A 19,442-nucleotide genomic window follows, 5' to 3' on the forward strand; every position below is an offset into this window, starting at 1 on the left:
TTACCATAATGGTACTGGGTGTTTTTTTTTTTTTTGCACATGTGTGATTGCTGAAAAAGGTCAGCAGCCATGTTGCCAAGTCTGCATTTTACAAGCGAATTCAGGCTTCTTTTCTTCTTTTTTTTTGGGCGTCTTATTTATTTGTGGAGTTGGCGGCAGGGCTCGGCCGTTTGGTTGTGTGTGTGTGTGTGTGTGTGTGTGTGTCCGTCAGATCAGCAGCTCTGTTCTCACGCCAGGGCCACGAAGGCCCTTCTCTGGGCTTCACCCTAAAGGTGCACTGTACGCGAGTCAAACCACTAATGGCGATCATAAATACACTCATAAATACACTCTTTACATGGTAATAACTCTCTTTCACCGGGCCTTGTGTAGCTGGAGCCCTCAAAGTGCAGGCAGCAATATGGAATCATTAATCAAAAGTGCATGGGACTGTGGTGGCGAGCTGGGTGTGGCTCAGTGTTATTATGCTTGCAGAGATTGCCTGTGCTATTACGTCAGATGGACGTGCAGTAAATCAGACTGTGATTACAGATGATGGAGGGCTCTGCTCCCAGCATGCACTTCCAGTCTTCCATAAGCGCTGCGATTCGCGGGTGTCCTCAGCTGGCTCCCCCAGGCTCACGCCCCACAGACAGACCCCCCTGCCAGCTGCCAGGGCTCCTTCCCAGGGCGTGCCTCTGCAGCATCCGCAGCCCCCCCACCCCCCCCCCCCCCACCGCATCACACAGCCACCCAGGACAGCGAGACTTCACAAAAACAGGTGGAGCTTCCAGCTGCTTTCGGAGAGTTGCTGATTTGAACCAATCACCGCGTTTTCCTGAGCGGTGATTGACGGCGCATGGGTGCCTGTAGCTCCATTGATGATGGAGGGTACTGAAGCCGAGCTCTCCCATCGCTACGGCTGCCTGACTGTGAAAGCACAGCCGCGCCACCCTGCTGCGCACAGAAAAGAAAAATGCCTCTGCTGCAGTCCACCAAAGAGGAAAGGGAACGACCCAGTGCTTCAGGATTAGCTGCTTTCTCTATCATTTTCTGCAGATACATCGTCTTTTTTAATGTACCTAGGATGGAGATTACTTGTTTTTTGTACCGATGCACAGTGCACAATGATTGTCACCTAATGCTCCTGCTTTCCCTTAATGATATGACAAGAATTGTATCTCTTGTTTTGTTTTTGTTTGCTCTTGACTGAAATGAAATGACTGGCATGATAATGTACTTGTAAGATTGTGTCAGGGATGAATAGCCCCCAGTGATCAATGAGGAGCAACAGCCCTGATAAGAGTCAGTCAGGCAGCGAATCATTCTTTCTTTTAAAGACAACATGGGGCATGGGACAACACTGAAGGGAGTAGAAGGAGACAGAGGGAGACAGAAAAAGAGAGAGATAGAAAGTGTGTATGAGAGAGGGAGAGAGAAAGAGAGCGGGAGAGGTGAGACATGCAGAGAGAAACAAAGAAGGGGAGAAAGAGTGAGAGTAGAAAAATTGGGAGGTAGAGAAAAGGGACACTGAGGCTGAGGGAAGAATGAGAATGAGCGAGAAATAGAGAGAGAGAGCAAGGGAGGTGACGGGAAGGAGCGAGCGAGTGAGAAAGGGGAGAGAGACACACTGCAGTGCCAGCATACGAGCCACACCCTCCCAGCCGGAAAACTGCTCCCCAGGCCCAGAGGGAGGGTTGGGTGTCCCGCTCTACACCACTGATAATGCCAGCACACCCCCCCATTAGCTCCAAACAGGCCGGCTCGATACACACTACAACACAACCATTATCCTGCTTCGCTTCTGTTGTAAACTTACTTTCAGCTATCAAAACACTGCAGAATCAGACTCACATTCACTGATGGCTGCTATTTGGGGAGACAGAGTGGGTGAAAGATATACACAGGCAACAAGGTGGTTACAGGCTTACTTCCAGGAGGAAATGCTGCTATTCCACAGAGCAGCTGTTTACTTAACCTGAACCATTTCAGTGAGCCTTGCTGTAACCTAGATTCAGAATTTTAAGAGGATGGCATTTAAAAAAATGTACAGTACATTTTCTGAATACAGTCATTCTGAATGCAGTCATCTGGTTAACACCAGTAACGTAACATTACCGGTTGTCATGGGATACACAGAAGCTGTGAAACAACCAGCCAGAAAAAATGATTTAAAAAAATACAATTAATAAAAAGTAATGAGCAGCTGCCCATTCATGTTTAATCTGTATAATGAAGGGGGAGGAGTTTTAATGTCACTTCCTGTGGGTTATTTTTCCTGAATGGGGGGTTGGGGGTGTGGGTGTGTGTGTCACACTGTCTGCGAGAATGACCTTGACCTGAGCTGAATATTAAACTCCAGTGAGTGACAGCAGGGGGCGGAGGGGAGTGGATTGTGATTCCATTCAAGGTCAAAAATGGTTTTTGGATCATCAATCCATCCACCCCCTCCCTCCAGGACCATTTTTCAAGACCCTTCCCCCCAGACGCATCATTTTTATAGAAACACACATGTGCATCTATCTTCCATTCTCTGTCTCTCACAAATTATACGCAAACTACTGGAAAAAATCACTGCCAGTTAACAAGCACAAATGTGATTTCCAACAGCCAAAATATAGAACTACCAAATGATTACAAGAACTGAATTCCACACACTATTAGTTTGTATGTACACTATATATGGTTGACATAACAACGGTCAAAAACCAACAGAAAGTGCTTGAATGTACTGCACATCGCAGGCGAGAGACTGCAGTGCATACGGAGCGAGGAGAAGAGGCTGGCGCAGACGGGTGCGACTGCGACGACGTAAACACTTTCGATATGAAAGCATACCCGCTCCCCGCGGCGTCTCCTGAGATTGCGGGAGGCACGGCTAAAGTAAGGCACTGATCGATACCGGCCCCTCCGCGCCTGCCGGCTTACCGCTCTTTCAGGAATCATTTTTCCCCGCAGCAGAGCGGCTCCTTCAAAAATAACAAAAAATCCCCCCACCTCACCCCTCCCTCCAGAAGAAAAACGCCCCGAGGCGCTTTTCCGCAGACCGGGATTGGCGAGAGAAAAAGTCTGGAGTTAGCGGTCCAGTAGTAACAAGGTAGTGCTGGTTCAGGGCGGCAAAATGGCAGTGGGGTAAAAATACATGCCCCTCTACAGCCAGCGCACCACTCCCCATTCTCTAGGGCTCAATCAACCCAGCTGAAGTGGAAAAAAGAGACCATATCCACAATGTTGTACAGTGACTCACTTTCTATTTTCTTTCAGTCTAGCTCTTCTCTCCCCACCCCTCTCTCTCCCTCTCTCTCCTCCCCCACCCTTTCCCCTCTGTTTAATTAATATGCAGTGACCCTCTCTTATTAGCACCTCCACACATTTGATGGCTTTTCTTCCGTGGGTCACGCGGTTCTGATGTCTCTTTCCCCCTCTCCGTCTTCCTCCATCCCTTCCGATCCTTCCTCCATCCTAGAAGTGTAGCTCTTAACTACTGTTCATGCGCTGTCCTTCTTAATGGATTCTTTTGTCCGCTCAGATGAGTTGTTTTTCAGCCACAGTTAGTCCTCTGGTCTTCGTGATGGCGTATGCCGTCTGACTCCAAATGCAATCTCCACAGAGGAAAACAAAGGCCAATACCAAGAAGAGACACCCACTGCTCTTTTATGTGTGAGCAATCCATGCAAAAGGAGACACCTCAGCAACAGTTAACACCTGTCACACATCTGTTACCTTCATTTCTCACAGCTGAAAATGGGGTGACTCAACACAAAAAGAGCTGTTCCTTTAAAATGGTAAAACATACAGTATATGCATGCAAATACCCTGAATCAAAATCTGATTGTCTATACTTTGGTCTCATATTCATCTTTTGATCTCAAATCCAAATGCCTTAGTTACATAGCAAAAATAACAAATTTCATCCTACTGTCCCCCACCCACACACATACACAAATATTTGAATATGTGTGAGTGGGAAAGAAGCAACATTATCACCCACAAAAGGACTTGAACAGGGTCACCTTGGCTGCTACATCTCTCTGCACCACAAAGGGTGAGCGCATATCACACATAAACACATTTTGGAGCACGTCCATGCCTCTAGGTGAGTGCACGTGTGTGTGTGTGGACTCTCACAGCCAATCTCAAACTCAATATATTCTGCAAAAGGAGGGAAAATCAATGTGCTTTTCCCTTTCATTCTAAGCCCCTCCTCTGGGACACAAAAACCGTATTCGTGGAGAAGAAAAGGGAGAGGGGAGGGTGCAGGGGTGGGGTCCCATCAGGCGTCCACCGCTATCGGTACTACCCCGCGATGATGGGGTGGGGGCGGGGGAGAAATAATAGGTACCCCTGTTGCTTTCCTTCTTTCCAGCCAGAAAAGGGGGATTTACAGCCACAGATGTCTCTTGATTAGGCTAGAACCCTTGGGCTCCCTTTGTTCCCGTAAAACAGAGGAAAAGGTAGGAAGGGAAAAAATGTAATCGCTCACTGATCTCTCTCCCTCTCTCTTTTGCGCTTGCTCTCCCCTTTTCCCTCTGTCACACACTCTTCATACATCTTTCTGTAATTTGAATAAAAAATCAGCTCTTTCCTCACTTTCTTTGTGAAAGGGAGATACTTCTGGGGACTACTTGATATGCTAGAAATATGAAGTGCGGGATGTTCTGTGAAAATGTGGTGTGATATTAAAAGGAAAGACCAAACTACAAATGGAAGCAAATGTAATGAAACAGGGGCGGGGTAACTTTTACAGTACTTAATTTTTTTTTTGAAGTGTTTACATGTTAATTCTTAGAAAAGAGCATTCTTTTTAGTGTTCTGAGAACCCACTGGCCTTCCATGTTTGATTATATAGCCTATTGCAAGAAAAACAGTACTATGCTAGTAATACTGATACTGCTAGCACTATTAGCACTATGCCATCTGCACCCATGGGAGGAAGAGGGGCACTTCAGCTAACCTAGTACTACCTACTACAGGAGAGCTACCACCAAATGAAAGAGACCTGAACCTCTCACTGACAACAGCCTACGAGAGTCCAGCGAGTAGCTAATGCTTATAGCTGCAATAACCCTAGCAATATCTAAAGCTGAAAAAGCCCACATTACCAAAGTGGGATGAAGACAACCGTGTTTGGCTGCTGTGGACTTCTAGCCAAAGTCTGCCAATGCAGCCCAGACTTCAAATGGAGATGAGGCAATAGGGCTCTACCTAAGAGCTAGCATCTTTACCATGTGCTAAAGTAATTTCATTTGTTCAGATATAAAATAACATAATATATAACATCAGGAAAGGGACCAACTAAAGACTAAGCCTGGGGTCACTGATTACTATACATTATTAATGAAAATGCATCTCCTTTGACTTTCACCAGACAGAGGCTTTCCAGCATAGATGCTAAAGTGGTTGAAGTCAGTTTTTCCATGGAATTCATAATTCATAGTACAGGGAGGTATGGACTGAAGGTCCAGGTCGAACTTTCCATCTTGTTTATGAAAATGCAGGCTGTAAAAATGCAGAGAAACTCAGGTTAATGCAGCTGATGTAACTGAAAATAAAGTGAGACAAAACGAGCAAGAGATATGACATGCAAAATATCAAGAATATCAAGAGATTAAAAATTGTTCCTGTTTTCAGCTGGACATTTATGTTACATTGTTGAAGTCACAATAAGAAAAAATGGATTTCACTTAATGCTTCATTCAGTATTCATTTGCTCTCTTTTATTTTACAATAAAACAAGGCAGAATCCAGCTCATTCTCCGGGGTAAAATAAAAACCTCAGAGGAAATTGCAGCTGGCTTTCACTAAGTGCTTCTTGTCATTCAGTATTTATTTGCTCCCCTGGATTTTACAGGCAAAAGTCACCTCAACCTTCTGGGTGAAATAAAAAAAGAACATTCCGGATGTATTCCATGATTCACTGCCTGGAAGAAGAGGGTACAGTAACCCTTGTGTCTTCAGCCACACATACGTGCTGCAGTTTCAACAATGGGCGACGGTTCTACAAGCTGTCGACCCGTCGTCCATAATCTGTCTGTGAATGGCTGGTTCCACATGCTACAGCTTTGCGTCCATGTCTCCTCCTATGTCCCCTTGACCAACAATCTCCAAATCCTTTCACCCACTCACAATGTCTCAAAAGATTATGGATAACAAGAGTGTTTACACTGTTGTGCTATCAAAATCACCAGGAGCAAAATGAGGCTGCAGTCTTAGGCAAGAGGTCTATTAATGTAACTTGGATGGCGAACAGAAAAGCACCGAGTAAGAGATTACACAATGGCACCAGTGGGCTATAAGTACAGACACTCAGAGCAACAGTCCAGCTGCCACAGATGCGCATTCAACACACAAATCTGGATTCCTGCTACCCGAGATAAGCAACAAGCACTGACAACACAGGGCTATACTCATGCTATCAGAGGGAGGTAATAAGTACCAACATAGTCGCTTTAACACTGCCAGTCACAGACATTATGTGCAGACTAACACAGAGCCAAATGAGGAGGCCCATAGGTATTCACATGCATAATATAACAAAGGTTGGGAGTGAGTCTGATTTGTCATCCATTTTAAATAACTGAAACAGCAGCTCTCTGCATGACCAATGGACTACATTCTAAACCCCTGACACAGCAGTGCATTATGATTATTTCTGCCATTGTTTTCCAATTTTATGCATTCCATCTCACATGCCTACAGGAAGGACCTGTGGGGACTGTTGTGAGGAATGTTGTGAAGCAATTTTTCTGTGGCATACAACACTGTTGTATTCCCTGTCCTCTGCTACAGCATCCAGTCAGAAATACAGTATTTTAATCCAGCCTGTTGTGCCGTGACTTTACCGTCTAGGCTCACCACAGGCCAGTTTTGGCTGGGACCACAGTGTTGATGTCATAGACCCAGGAGAACGGTTGCCGATAACTGTGACCTCATCTTTCAAGCAGGTCTCCTTCACGGCAACAACAGCCTCTTTGCCGGGAAACTAGAATGGAACTCAAAGGGTGGGCAGGCATCTAAAAATTCACTTTACCATGCTCCACTGAAATTCATGCACAAATGTCTATCTGTTGATAGGCGGGCACAGCAAACAAAGAAGCAAACAATTCAATTCATGCTCAAATCAAATGGGACCTCCACCTTGCCTGAATGTAATGTAATATAATGGATGCAAGAATGACACACCCAAATGTAATTCATAGGCCGAACTAACATACCGGACTACACCAAGGCAGCCTATCCTGCCTGCTGTTGAGAGAGAATCCATCTGAAAATGAAATGACATCATACAAGCCGTGGGGTAGCTGTGAATCCATGCCACTTGAGGCTGCGCCAGTTGATAGTTTTACAAGGCCAGGGAACTCAGCCCATTGCAGCTGACTTGGCATTTTGTCATTACCACTCCTGTGGTGCATAACCAGAGACTCATTTCACCGTCACCCTCACCCTCAACAGCCCCCCCCCCCCCCACCCCACCGCCTCTAGCAGCCCACTAAGAGGAGATTCAGTGTCTTTGGCAAACGTGAAGCTACACCCAGTTAATTCACTGCAAATGATATAAAACTGTCAAATAAACACCAAAGGAGAATACAAATTTAACTTTCAAGTTCAGGGCTTAATTGAGCATTCATGAGTGCGTGCTGCAGGAATCTCAAACTGAACTACCTGCTGCAGCTACAGTAAAATAAAAAGCAGGTAGACGTAGAACAGATTGTTCAGCAAACTAAATCCAGCGAGCACAATTTGAGTTCCGTCTCTGGCAATGTGAGCTTTACAAAAGAGAGAGATGGGGTGTAAACTACCGATATTGCCACAGAGGTCTCAGAACACATTTTGAGTTCTCCGCAGATCTAGTTGATATTCATTGAAAAGGATACAACAAAAATGCAATTGAAGACCAGTTCCTTTTTCTACCTGAGGGAGATACTGCATCAGTTCTAGCGTAAGGGTTTCAGCTGCCATATCGCACATGGGCAGGCAAGAGCTCAAAGACCGTCTGCGGCTTTCAAGTCCAGCAAAGTGAAGTCGAACAGAGGTCACGTGCACAGTAGCCGTGCTCTCACAATAAATGTTGATGCTGCGGAAAATGAAAAATGACCCTCCCTTACGCCTCAACTTCCATGAGCTGCTTGAAGAATGACGTGTCAATCATTTTGAAAAAGTTAAGCCCCACGTGTATTTCTTCACAACAAGTTTTAATGTTGGGTCCAGTGACATGGAATATGCACAATTCTCCGGTACTAAACTAGTTCTTCATTATTTTCCACTGATATCAACCATCTCTATTTGGACATCCTGAATTACAGTGAATAATAAACAGATATCACACACTTGTGATAGTGATAGTGTATGATATCTGACAAATGTTAGATATCACACACTTCCAAATATGTGCTTGTCTATCAGAGAGATTTCAGAGAATTAACTAATTTCCCTCAACAGATGTTCAATGTGTAGGTGTGCACACCTGTCCTGGTCACAGCTGAGGATGATTGAGAATTTAAAGCGCTGTTTGATAGCCCCAGTTGAATAAAAACGGCGCACTGGGAGATGTAGGGCTGCAGGTGCTCGCTACGCTACTGCGCCACGGCGCTGAGGAGGCTGAAGATGACTCCCGCATTGCTGCGTGGCAGATGGATAAAAGAATGAGGTGAGCAGAACTGAAAATCGATCGCCGGTGTGGTTGGTAAATCAGGTTGCGTTGACAGGTGACTCAGATCGAGGCATAGATACGCGCTACGTCCTTCATTACTCACCACCCTGTACAGGAAGACAACCTTCCCCTTCTCAGTCCCTGCACATCCCTCTATCATGATTGGTTGAGTTTTACACTCAAAGACACACAAATATACATACACGTAATTAAGAGCAACAGAGGCTCAAATGAGGAAATCAATGCAAAAAAAGTGCAAACTAATTCATCTGAAGTTCACCTTTAAGCCACATTAAATAACAAGCACAGTAAAAATACTTATGTATATGGATCTATGAGGGTAGCAGAGAGACAGAAGCTGCAGCCTGGGATAGGTAGTGTGGTGGAAATTACCTTAATTTCCCCCGGTCGGTGAGAAGAGTCCAACAGACTTACACACGAATAGGAGAATCCACACAGTGGCACAACAGAAAAAAAATAAAGTCCTTTATTTTATACAGTTGAAAGTGGGTGAAAAGCGTGTTCTGGAATTTTCCCAAAATCTGTCTGTCTCAAACTGCACGTAGTGCAGTTTTGCAGCTCATCTCTGATTGGTTATTTCTGAGATATGGACTTGTTTAGAAGTTCTGACTTCTTCAAGGCTAACATGTCACAGTGACTAAAAACAATGATACAGTACAGACAGGTTTATGTGGAAAAACAGAAAAACGCGTGAGAGGGGCTATGCACTCCCAATACTTCTCAGTTAGACAGAAAAGCAATTTAAATGATTTCGTATGGTTATATAAAAGTAAGTAAATATATGTAAAAATGAATTTCTCTTTTTTCCCTTACAGTAGAGAAGAACCAAGACATCAAAGCAAAAAAAAAAAAAAAGAATAAGCTTCATCTTCATCTTGTTTTTAACCTTTAACCACCAAGACACCAGAAAGATGTGGGAGGAGCATAGACTCTACCACATACAGTTGGTCTCCAGGAAGAATTTCATCTGACCCAATAAAGTCACAAGGACTCCAGAAGGAAGGCAGGCTAGGAAGTCCCACAGGGACCAGGGCTGTCCAGCACTGATGAAAGACCTCAGGGGCAACACGTAGCCTTGGAATGACTGTTCCCCTGGTGTACAGTGTAAATATCTAGCAGCCATGATTTATTAAACCTTAAGTGCATTTGTGTGCCATGCTAAGCTCATGACAAGTCGTGATAATGATTTAGCCAATATTGCTGATAACGTTGCTGATTTTTAGGGCAGAGTTGTACAGTAGACAGATGTGAAATAAGTTAAGTTGTAAGTTAACCAACCAAATAAATTAAAATGAGAGTAGAGAGAGATGGAAAAGCCGAAGAAAAGGGCTAAATCTGCCTGCTCAGCATCTCGCCCAGACAGAACCCCATATCAGCCCCATCCATCTCCCATCTGCTCCTGCTCAGAGCAGGAACCACTAGGCACCACAGAGAAAAAAACTGATCTGAGCATCTTAGCCCTTCTGGCTTCTCCCCACTGTATAAGGGAAAGGGCTTCCAAGATCACTTCTGACGCCACCGGCGTCTAATTTCAGTTAAAAACAAAATAAAAAAAACAAGCCTTATATAAAAAGGCTTTCTAAGACTGTCTCACACACATCCCATTTCAAGGCTTAAAAAAAAAATGAATAAGATCGAATAAAAAAAACTCAGGATCTTTTGGATAAAAATGAGACACTCTCTGTGTGAACAACGGGACGTGCACTGCACTGCAGACTTCAAACTGTGAGACGAAACGGCAAAGGAGCATAAATAATACTAATTGTCACATAACAGGCATGGATGGCAAGTGGCACCTTTGAAAACACACCTCCGCGAATGGCAAATAAACACCCTGCAAGGCCATGCATTGTGACGGCACAGCGACAGAGCGATGAAGGTCAGAGAGAAGAAAGGCATACATCTATAACTGTGCATATATATAATTTAGAGTGGGTATGTGCGTGATCCCCCACAGACCCCGCCCGTGTGCTTGAGTGTGCTGTCATGGCTTTTTAATGCGCTGCATATACTGAGGGGGACAGTTAAAACAGAGTGAGAGGCGAATGGGAAGGGAACAAATGGTTTCCTTAAGAACCGAAGACCAAATTAATGTCTTTCATCTTATTGTCTTTGTTGTTGTTTCCACACAAAATCCTATTGAAAAATCCCAGCATTAATGAGCCAGACAGGGGTTTGATGCCGGGCCCACCTCCCACTGTCTCTCCTTATATAGCCCCGCTCTTTTGCATTTGAATTTATCTTAGCTGCTGGATGCGACCTACACTTCTTTAAAGAACTGTCAAGCCCACAGATCCTCCTTTGTGCTAGTAAGCATGAAAATGAATTTATGTATGTACCTTTTCATCACTTCGCTGGTTGCTAACATATTGTTAGATATTCACTCTTTGCACAGATAAAACCTAAATTCAGGCCAGAGGAGAGTATTAAAATGCAGGTGAATTCAGAATGGATAATTCATGGATTTTTAATTTCTTTACCAAAGTGAGGTAACAAAAAGCAAACTTAAACGAATCAATTAGGGGAGCATCTATCTCAAAAGCTTGTAGCACATTGTCTGGTGGTATATCTGAATTTTTTCATCGATTAAGTACTTTCCATGTAAATGAAGTTTAAAGCTAGCTTTGTGGGAATGCAAATAAGAAACAGCCTAAGTATTCTGTCTTTGGCTAAGAGATCATTGCCAAGGACAGAGGAAAAAACTGTCAGAAGTGAGTTTACCCACAATACAGCACAATAATTACACAGAGAAGAACACAGACAACTGACACAGAATATTTACCAGCCTCATATTGGACTCCAGTAAACAATTATTCCAGTAACAAAGGAAATCTGTGATGGAGAGCAAGATTCAAGACTGCATAATATTTAATTTTACATACACAAATACACCAAATAAAGCACTACTCAGTCTAGAATTTTAAAAATGTTATGTCATGCATTTCAAATATCTTAATACAAATAATGTACTGTACGTCCAGACATGGATATACAGTAATTAACTGAATAAATTGTGCAGCATGTTATTTTTTATGATCCTATAGCCTACATTATGCACTTTTTTCATTCATGCATACGTACATGCGTTTTTCCCCTAAATTGTATTCATACAAAATACATACTAAAGACAAAGTGTTCTGGAGCGAACCAAGGCTACAGCTTGATTTCAAACCTAAAAACAAGGACACAAATAATTAAATGATTTGCACAGGCTTGATGTGGTTCCCCTTGGCCATGGATTAAGATTATGGGTGGGAAAGAAGAATTAATCCCATACACTGAGAAAATAAACACCTCCAATCATGGAGTCTGATCCCCAAGCTTCTTAACTCTGATTCTGATTAGATTACCAACCAGTCTGATCTGCATCTGAGGTTTCTATTCAGCTTCTGTCACATGAAAGCATGTCAAAAACAATGTGCAAAAGTGCACTTTAACAAAAAAAAACAAGGTTAAGCTTCACAAAGCCGGACAGGCTATAAAAAGAATGGGCTGTAGGCCAAATGTTTCCTTTTTTTTAAATAACAGAAATAATACTAGCGGTCAAACCTCCAGACTGTTTAAGTGCTCTTGTGTTCACCCCCTTACCCCTTCATTCCGATATTCCAGAGACTGTCCCACCTACGCCTGATGGAAAGTTAAATTATTTTCTTCCGTAGGCGACGGTGAACATCGTTTCTGTGTCTGAGCAAGACCCCTGAGGGTCAGAACGGTGTCCTGTCACTGCACCATTAAAGTTCCCCACTCTGTTCCAGCCAGTCATATTACCCAGAAGGCTGTCTGCCTTTCAGCTGCTGCATCCTGCATCCTGCATCCTGACCTTGATGAGCATGCACTCTCAGTGGCTGCCCGCTGCCTGTCTACCTGCATGCTGGCAATAATACACAGATGGATGAATGCAGGAACATGGGAATGCATTTGCATAATTGACAAATGCATGTGCAGCAAATTGTCAGCCAGTACAAAAAGAGCCAGCAATCAATAACAGAGCGCACAGTTCAATGAATCGTGAATTAGTTCATTATTCAATTAATTTGTTGTAAATTCATAAAGTAAAGTTTGGAGTGAAAACAAAGTTTTTTTTTTTTTTGGGGGGGGGGGGGGAGCAGCGAGGGTGGCAACAGTAATGAAGGCTAGATGGAAAATGTTTGGGTCTGTACTGAATGATATTCTTCAGTATAGCTCTAAATTAATGCAGCAACACAGGAAATAAAAATGGAAATAGCCATGCTCTAAAATAAGATAAAATTGGGTACATTCTAACTGAATGTAAAAAAAAAAAGTCTCCACCAGAGAAAAACAGAAGAACATCCAATGCATGAAAAGTGTCTGCCTTTTAGGAATGCAGTAGCACCACATCAAATTAATGTACCACTCCAGGAGATTAGACTTCACTTAATTATGACCTTTTCCCAGGAAACTGCCTGTTGTGCTGTACTATTATTAGAAAAAACAGACACAGCCCTTCATGTCAGTATTTGGGTTGATTCTATAATCCAACAGCACGCTCTGTAAAACTAATGTAAGTTGCGCAAATGAATTGTTCATCAGCTGTGGATATTTCCATGCAAAAACTGAACATAACCTTTTAAAGTTACAATTAAATATGGTAACTTCTACTTATTGGCAGCAAATACTTAACCATGCATTGTGCATAAAGCTCAAAGCTGGGCTGTTATACTCCAGGGCTGTTACAGTGCAGTACATTCAACAAACTGCTGAATTCCATCCAGAATCTTCCCTGCAGCCATTAAAAAATCTCCTTCTCTCTCTCTCTCGTTCTGGCTCTCCCCTTCTTGCTCTTTCGCTTTTGTTTTTCTCCCTGCCTCATCTTCCCGCCCTCCCTCTTCTTTGCTTGCTCCTTTATTAGCCACTCACCCCCGTACTGCTTAGGTATGACATTTTGGGAGGTGTAGCTAACTGTCAAACAGAGAGTCAGACATCTCTTATAATCAGAGTAAGGGCTAACTGTGAAATACAAGCTGGCTCTGTCCCCCTCTTTTGTCTGCAAAATCACTAGGAAAAACTCAAAGCACACTAGCCAAAAGGTTTGGCAGGACCACTATGCATTTGTGAAATTACAGGCCAACAAATACATTTCACACCAAAAACATACACATGCAAGCACAGACCCCTGTTTAACCCCCACCTCCCACTCCACTGCACACTCACATTACCTCACAAACTCCCTTGATGAGTCAGAATGTCCTGCTACACCCTGTCTAATAGCCCTTATCTTAACAATATGATGAGGTCTGTAGTTAAAATATCTATAGTGCTATCGATAACATGGTATAAAATAGGTGGCAACATATAAAGAAGAATGTATTATACAGTATGGCCACCAGTTGGTTAGACAGGTGGATGTGTCAGAAAGGAGGACAAAGGTAATGAGCTGACTCAACAGAGCTAAAGAGGACGATCCTGTCCTGGGATCCACAGATTCTTTATGAAAAGGCTTAATGAAAAGGCTGGATCAAGGCATCACTGATCTTCCCAGATTGGGCTCCATAAGCCCACTTTCATCACTGGCAATATTTGTGTGACATCACACCGGTGTAACTACACAACATAAAGGTTCACTGCCTGCTCTCTATAGTGTACAGGAAACATTATGAAGCTTGTATGATGATTCACAGATCTGCAGACCTTAAAAACATTTATATGGCCTATACCCTCTCTGCCAATGGAAACCATGCTGTCAAGGGAAACCTGAAGTTTGATGGTGCCACACAGACCTTGGGTGGTCTACACTACATGATGCACAGTTAAAAATGAAGGCAACTGTAATGACACCATATAACAGCCTGGAATGTGAGGGACAGATGTGTGTCAAGTGAAGTTATGCAGATTTCAATCACACACAAAAATTGATCACCTAAACAGAGAACCCAACAGAAAATACCCCCTTCAGCATTAGCCAGATTTACATAGCCTATTTGTCTGAGTCTGACCCATGCCGACTTCAAGAAAAACATGACAAAGCTGTCCACAAGTAACCGTCCCGGCAGAAACGGTTCATTGGCATAAGTACGCGACCTTAAAAATAAACCAGACAACGCAAAATTAAATGTAAAAAAAAAATCCACGATAGATTCGTATTCCTGCAGACAAACGGCATTGTGTAGTTTGCCGGGGCTTCCACTGCACCAGGGATGCGCATACCTGCGTGCTTAGGCTACATCTACCCATGAGATTTCAAAGGCTGGATAACCCTTCATGCACAAACCCAAAATAAAAAGAAAAAAAAAGAGAAGAAAAAGAAAACAGGCAAAAAGCACGATGAATCCTACTGATAATAGCAGAGCATCTTTTCGTTTGACACACCAACTTAAGCTTTCGCTATAAGCTTCAATTTCGGAAATATCTGGCCCTGCCCTGTCCCCGACCTGGCCGGGACTCAGTACAGATTTGCTCACAATCACAGCACCAATAAAAAATAAATCGTACGTGTATTCCAGTAGTGCTAACGCACTCTGAGCGAGCAACACTTAGTGAAGTTCAAACTGCCGCCTCGTTATGTATCAGACGATGACAGCACTCACTGATTGATAATGAACGGTTCAATTGTCTACCTCTTGCAGCTGCTCCAACTCTCGCTTCAGTGCCTCCTGCTCGATTTCCAGATCAGTATACTGCTGCTTCAGGGTCTGGTTTTCTTCCAGCACCACAAGACCGCATTCCGCCGCCCGTATCTTCTCACGGTTAGCTTCCGCAAGCTCTCGGGTCAGCCGATCTACCTCCGCCCGGTACTGATCCACGGTTTCCCCGCATCCTCCTCCAGCAGCCATCGCCCCTCACTCACTCGGTCCTGTCTCGCCGTCTCAACGTTGGCTCGACGAGAGGCGGAGGTAGAAACAGCTGTAGCAAAAGGCGAACCCTCCCCTCCCGGTGACCGGACGAGGATGAAAACAGAGCAATGACAAGTAAATATTGCAAACACCCACGCCTATGTAAGATCCTTATGAAGCAATCAGATGCAGTTTAGTCCTGAAGATATTTTGGGTGAAAAGATAGCGATGTTAAATTCCTTATCGGCGCCCTGTCCTTTGGCTATCTGCCTTGCATCCTTTTTTCTTTTCTTTTTTTTGCTTATTCATGGGGACCTGGACGCCATCTCTCCCTTCTGCTCTGAAGCGAAGTCCACATAACTTGCTTCCATCCTCCTGCTGATGACGTCACTATATCTCGGCGCATCGTTCGCTGTCAATGTAGCTTGCCTGTTTATAGTGGAGAGAAAACGTGGTTTCATCCAATTTCATTTGAATGCCATTGTCTGCTACTTTCATTATAGTAATAAAACAATTTGAGAAAATTACAAATTTTATTGTAGCCTACTGTAGCTAAATTCTTTATTCACAAGAAAAGATTCCAAAAGATTATCCCTAAAGTCAATATTTTGTAAAAATTATTTAAAATATCTGATGTACTCCTTTAGATTATTGACAATTATAACACTGTAAGTTTTTCATGAAATTTTGATAAGATTATACAGTTTCCTTGATAATGTATGTATTTCTACTTATTTATTTTTTTATTTAGTTATTTACTTACTTTAAAAAAAATATTTACTACTTATTTATTATGTATTTGCATTTATTAGCAAATGATTTAATTATTTACTCATACTGTTAATTTCATGGATGCAGTGTGTTGTAGGTTGTTGTAATTTTTATCTTGTTCCTCGCAATAAAAATAGAAAGAAATCGTGATTGGTTGCTTGTTGGAAACCGTTCAAAAGACACAAAGACAGTTTGAATTCATACTTCATAATAAACACCCAATCCTACTGTGAAATGACAATACATTCAATTGAGCCAAGCTAGGTAAACTATCACAACTTCCATTAGGTAACTGCTTGTCAAAACTTTGTGCAATATTACTGAACAAGTGTATTGTACACACACAAAAGACAATCAGAAACACCAATTATATATTGTTAGCAATAATTTGCTTGGGTACTATTTTAGAGTAAAAGTGATTCATTTATAGGGAAGTTATTTATTTACCAATATATTTTTTTCTTAAGGATACAATAGCCAAACTGAAGACGTTGGCTATTAACCTTAGAAGCGCAGCACATCTGTTTCTTGTTTTTAACTTGTAACAATGATAAATTGCATTGTCCCCAAAAATTAAAGAAATAAACGAAAATAAAATAAATAAATCAATAAATAAATCACTTACAATAAGTATTCTTTAGAGGGTTATTGGCAGTGCCCCATCTGAAAAATGGACTTGCGACTTTCCAATTGCAAGAATGATCTTTACCCAATGTGCAACACTGCCATCTAGAGGTGAACCACAATGTTTTCGTTTCAAGCAATGGGGTTGTCATGCATTCTGTTTAAACTAACTGGCAGATTTAAACTATTTAGAATGACACCACAAAAGAGAATAAGAGAGGTGCATAATCGAGTTAAAAGTTTCTGACTCACGTTCAGCCGCACAGCAGAAAACAGCTCCTCTCGTCAGTACGACAAAAAACTCATCCTGCAACAAGGCAGACTGACGGCCAGTGTTCACTTCTCATGTTGCACGTTTAGATACCAAGTCGTCGATTAGGGGACACTATATGCTATATATTTATTTTCCAATTTAATGTCCACATTATGCTTCAGCTCCAAGTCAGGAGAATTACATTAATAGCTTAAAAGCTTTTTCTTTCCTGGCTGTGGAGGCAGATCTAACTGTCTCACTATTGCCATCTGCTGGAGAACTTGTATAAAGCTATGTTTTGCGCTCCTTTACACAGATGTGCCACTATTTTCGTTAATGATGAGAAAAACTTCTCAGATTGGAATGGAAATTGTTCTGTATTTAACATTTGATTGCAGGTGCTACAAATGCTGACAAGGTGATTATGTGGCGTGCCAACAATACAAAAATAAGTCTATGAAAGGAAATAAGGTTCAAAAGAATCCATTAAACTGTGAAATTAATATATAATATATTCAATTTTTAATTAATATATTGACTTTTTAAATTTAACTTGAAGCATTGGAAAAATGGAACCTGTATTTTTTTGGGATGCAGTTTTTTAAGATTTTAATTTTGGGAAGCTAAATTTGTGAGATTAAAAACTATACTAAATTCTAAGTGAATAAAATAACTCAATGGCCCTTCAACAACACACTTTAAATAACAATGTCAAAAACTGTGTTGTAATAAATGTAAGAAGGATCAGCCAGAAACATTTCTGGGCAAAACATTTTGCTCAAAGCTTTATTACAACAACAAGCTGTAAAACTCACACATACTGACAAGACACATTTTCCCATAATGCAATACACAAAAGGAATGTACAAAGAATAAAATTACAAAGAATAGCGGAAAAGACATGACATGGACAGTGTACCCACTGTATCGACTACTACCAAATTATATTTTGATAATATCCTAAACTAATTGCTCACTTGTGATAGTGTCGTAAAAATATCCCTCTGAATCTTAATCAAATCAGAATCCTACTTCCTCAGGATAATTCTGTAGCTCTTGTTCTCTTTCTCTCTGATTATGTTTTAGGAGACTGGTGCCCAGTTTTCTTGAATTGGGTTGACACACTTCCCCCACCTGTGAAGTTTGGTGGAATTATTTAATGTCAGTGTAATTTGTATGTATACAACTGAGCAGGCTTTTCGTAACATGACTTTATGAAATTGCACTAACTGCAGTTAATGATTGCATAGCAGTTGTACATGTAATATGTAGTATTTATGTATGTGTGTGGATTCCTGCATGTACAGTATGTATGTATGTATGTATGTATGTATAGACTACTATTATATTTCATATTCTAAACTCTAAATTTTAGACTCATTTACATTCTATGGTAAATGTACACCGGTTTGAAAGTTGAGATATAACATTTGACAGATGTGAGCCGTGTGTGTATGTGTGTGTGTGTGTGTGTGTGTGTGTGTCTGTGTGTGCGTGTGAAAAAGAACCCTACGTGTTCAAATGCAGTCTAATCCACACAGAAATTAAGCATTGTCAGAATAATTATCATAGCAGCACAAGACCGAAAACACAAATTGTTATAGTGTGTGCTTGTATACATGTGAATGTAAACGTGACTGTTTGCTATATTCCCCTCCAGATCGTATGATTTATCTCTCATTCTTGATCAGTATAATGGCGATGGTTCCATTGTGCCGAAGCTAGAAAATGTAGGTGCAGGAGCATGTCCGATAAGCATTGATTACACAGGGAGCAGTGTGAGGCTGTAAAGGGAGATAAGGACGGGGTGAAAAGTTTAAGAGTTTAGAGTCAAGGCAAGACCACTGTTGTAAAAAAATACAAACGCGAGAAGTTGAAGCATAAGTCACTGGGACAGGGCCCAAAGCGGCACTGCGTGACGATGACGCACCTGTTAATGGGAACAACAGAACGCATCACCGCAAAGTCTTTCTTACTTTCGGGAACGTGAATCATGCCTTTATGCTACATTGGGTTGCTTTCTTAACTGTGGTACAATACAACCCTCGGGCATAACTTTTTGCTGTGTAAGTGCTTGCAATGAAGTGACCGCATTTCCTGATGCTCATTTTCAAAGCTAAAAACCTGTCAGTGCTCAGACTAAAAATGCTACATTATACTTTCATCAGAGTCAGCAGATTATTTGGAGTCACAAAACTGTTTTTATAGGTAGGCAAGGTGTTTATTTAGTCTCTTACAACATGACTGCGACAAGAAGAAAAAATACATTTTATGGGCTTAATTGTGTTTCTCATTAGGAGCTAGCCATGTCAGTGAGCCAATTGTCCAAATGAGCTGTGCTTGTCTTCTGATT

At 42.0% G+C, this 19,442-nt stretch overlaps 1 protein-coding gene across 3 annotated transcripts in view; it reads right to left on the reverse strand.

Moving 5' to 3' along the window:
* Positions 1 to 15,863, reverse strand: part of bicd1a (bicaudal D homolog 1a) — a 53,279-nt gene extending 37,416 nt beyond the window's left edge. For 2 of the 3 annotated variants that reach the window (XM_035426501.1, XM_035426500.1), the window contains exon 1: positions 15,226 to 15,441. In XM_035426501.1, the coding sequence (XP_035282392.1) occupies positions 15,226 to 15,441 (216 nt within the window). Of the gene's footprint in view, positions 1 to 15,225 lie in introns of all 3 variants that reach the window. The other variant, XM_035426498.1, reaches the window with a different exon arrangement.
* Between the last annotated feature and the right edge of the window lie 3,579 nt (positions 15,864 to 19,442).

The sequence above is a fragment of the Anguilla anguilla genome, chromosome 7 (genome assembly GCF_013347855.1).
Source record: "Anguilla anguilla isolate fAngAng1 chromosome 7, fAngAng1.pri, whole genome shotgun sequence".
Lineage (NCBI taxonomy): Eukaryota > Metazoa > Chordata > Actinopteri > Anguilliformes > Anguillidae > Anguilla > Anguilla anguilla.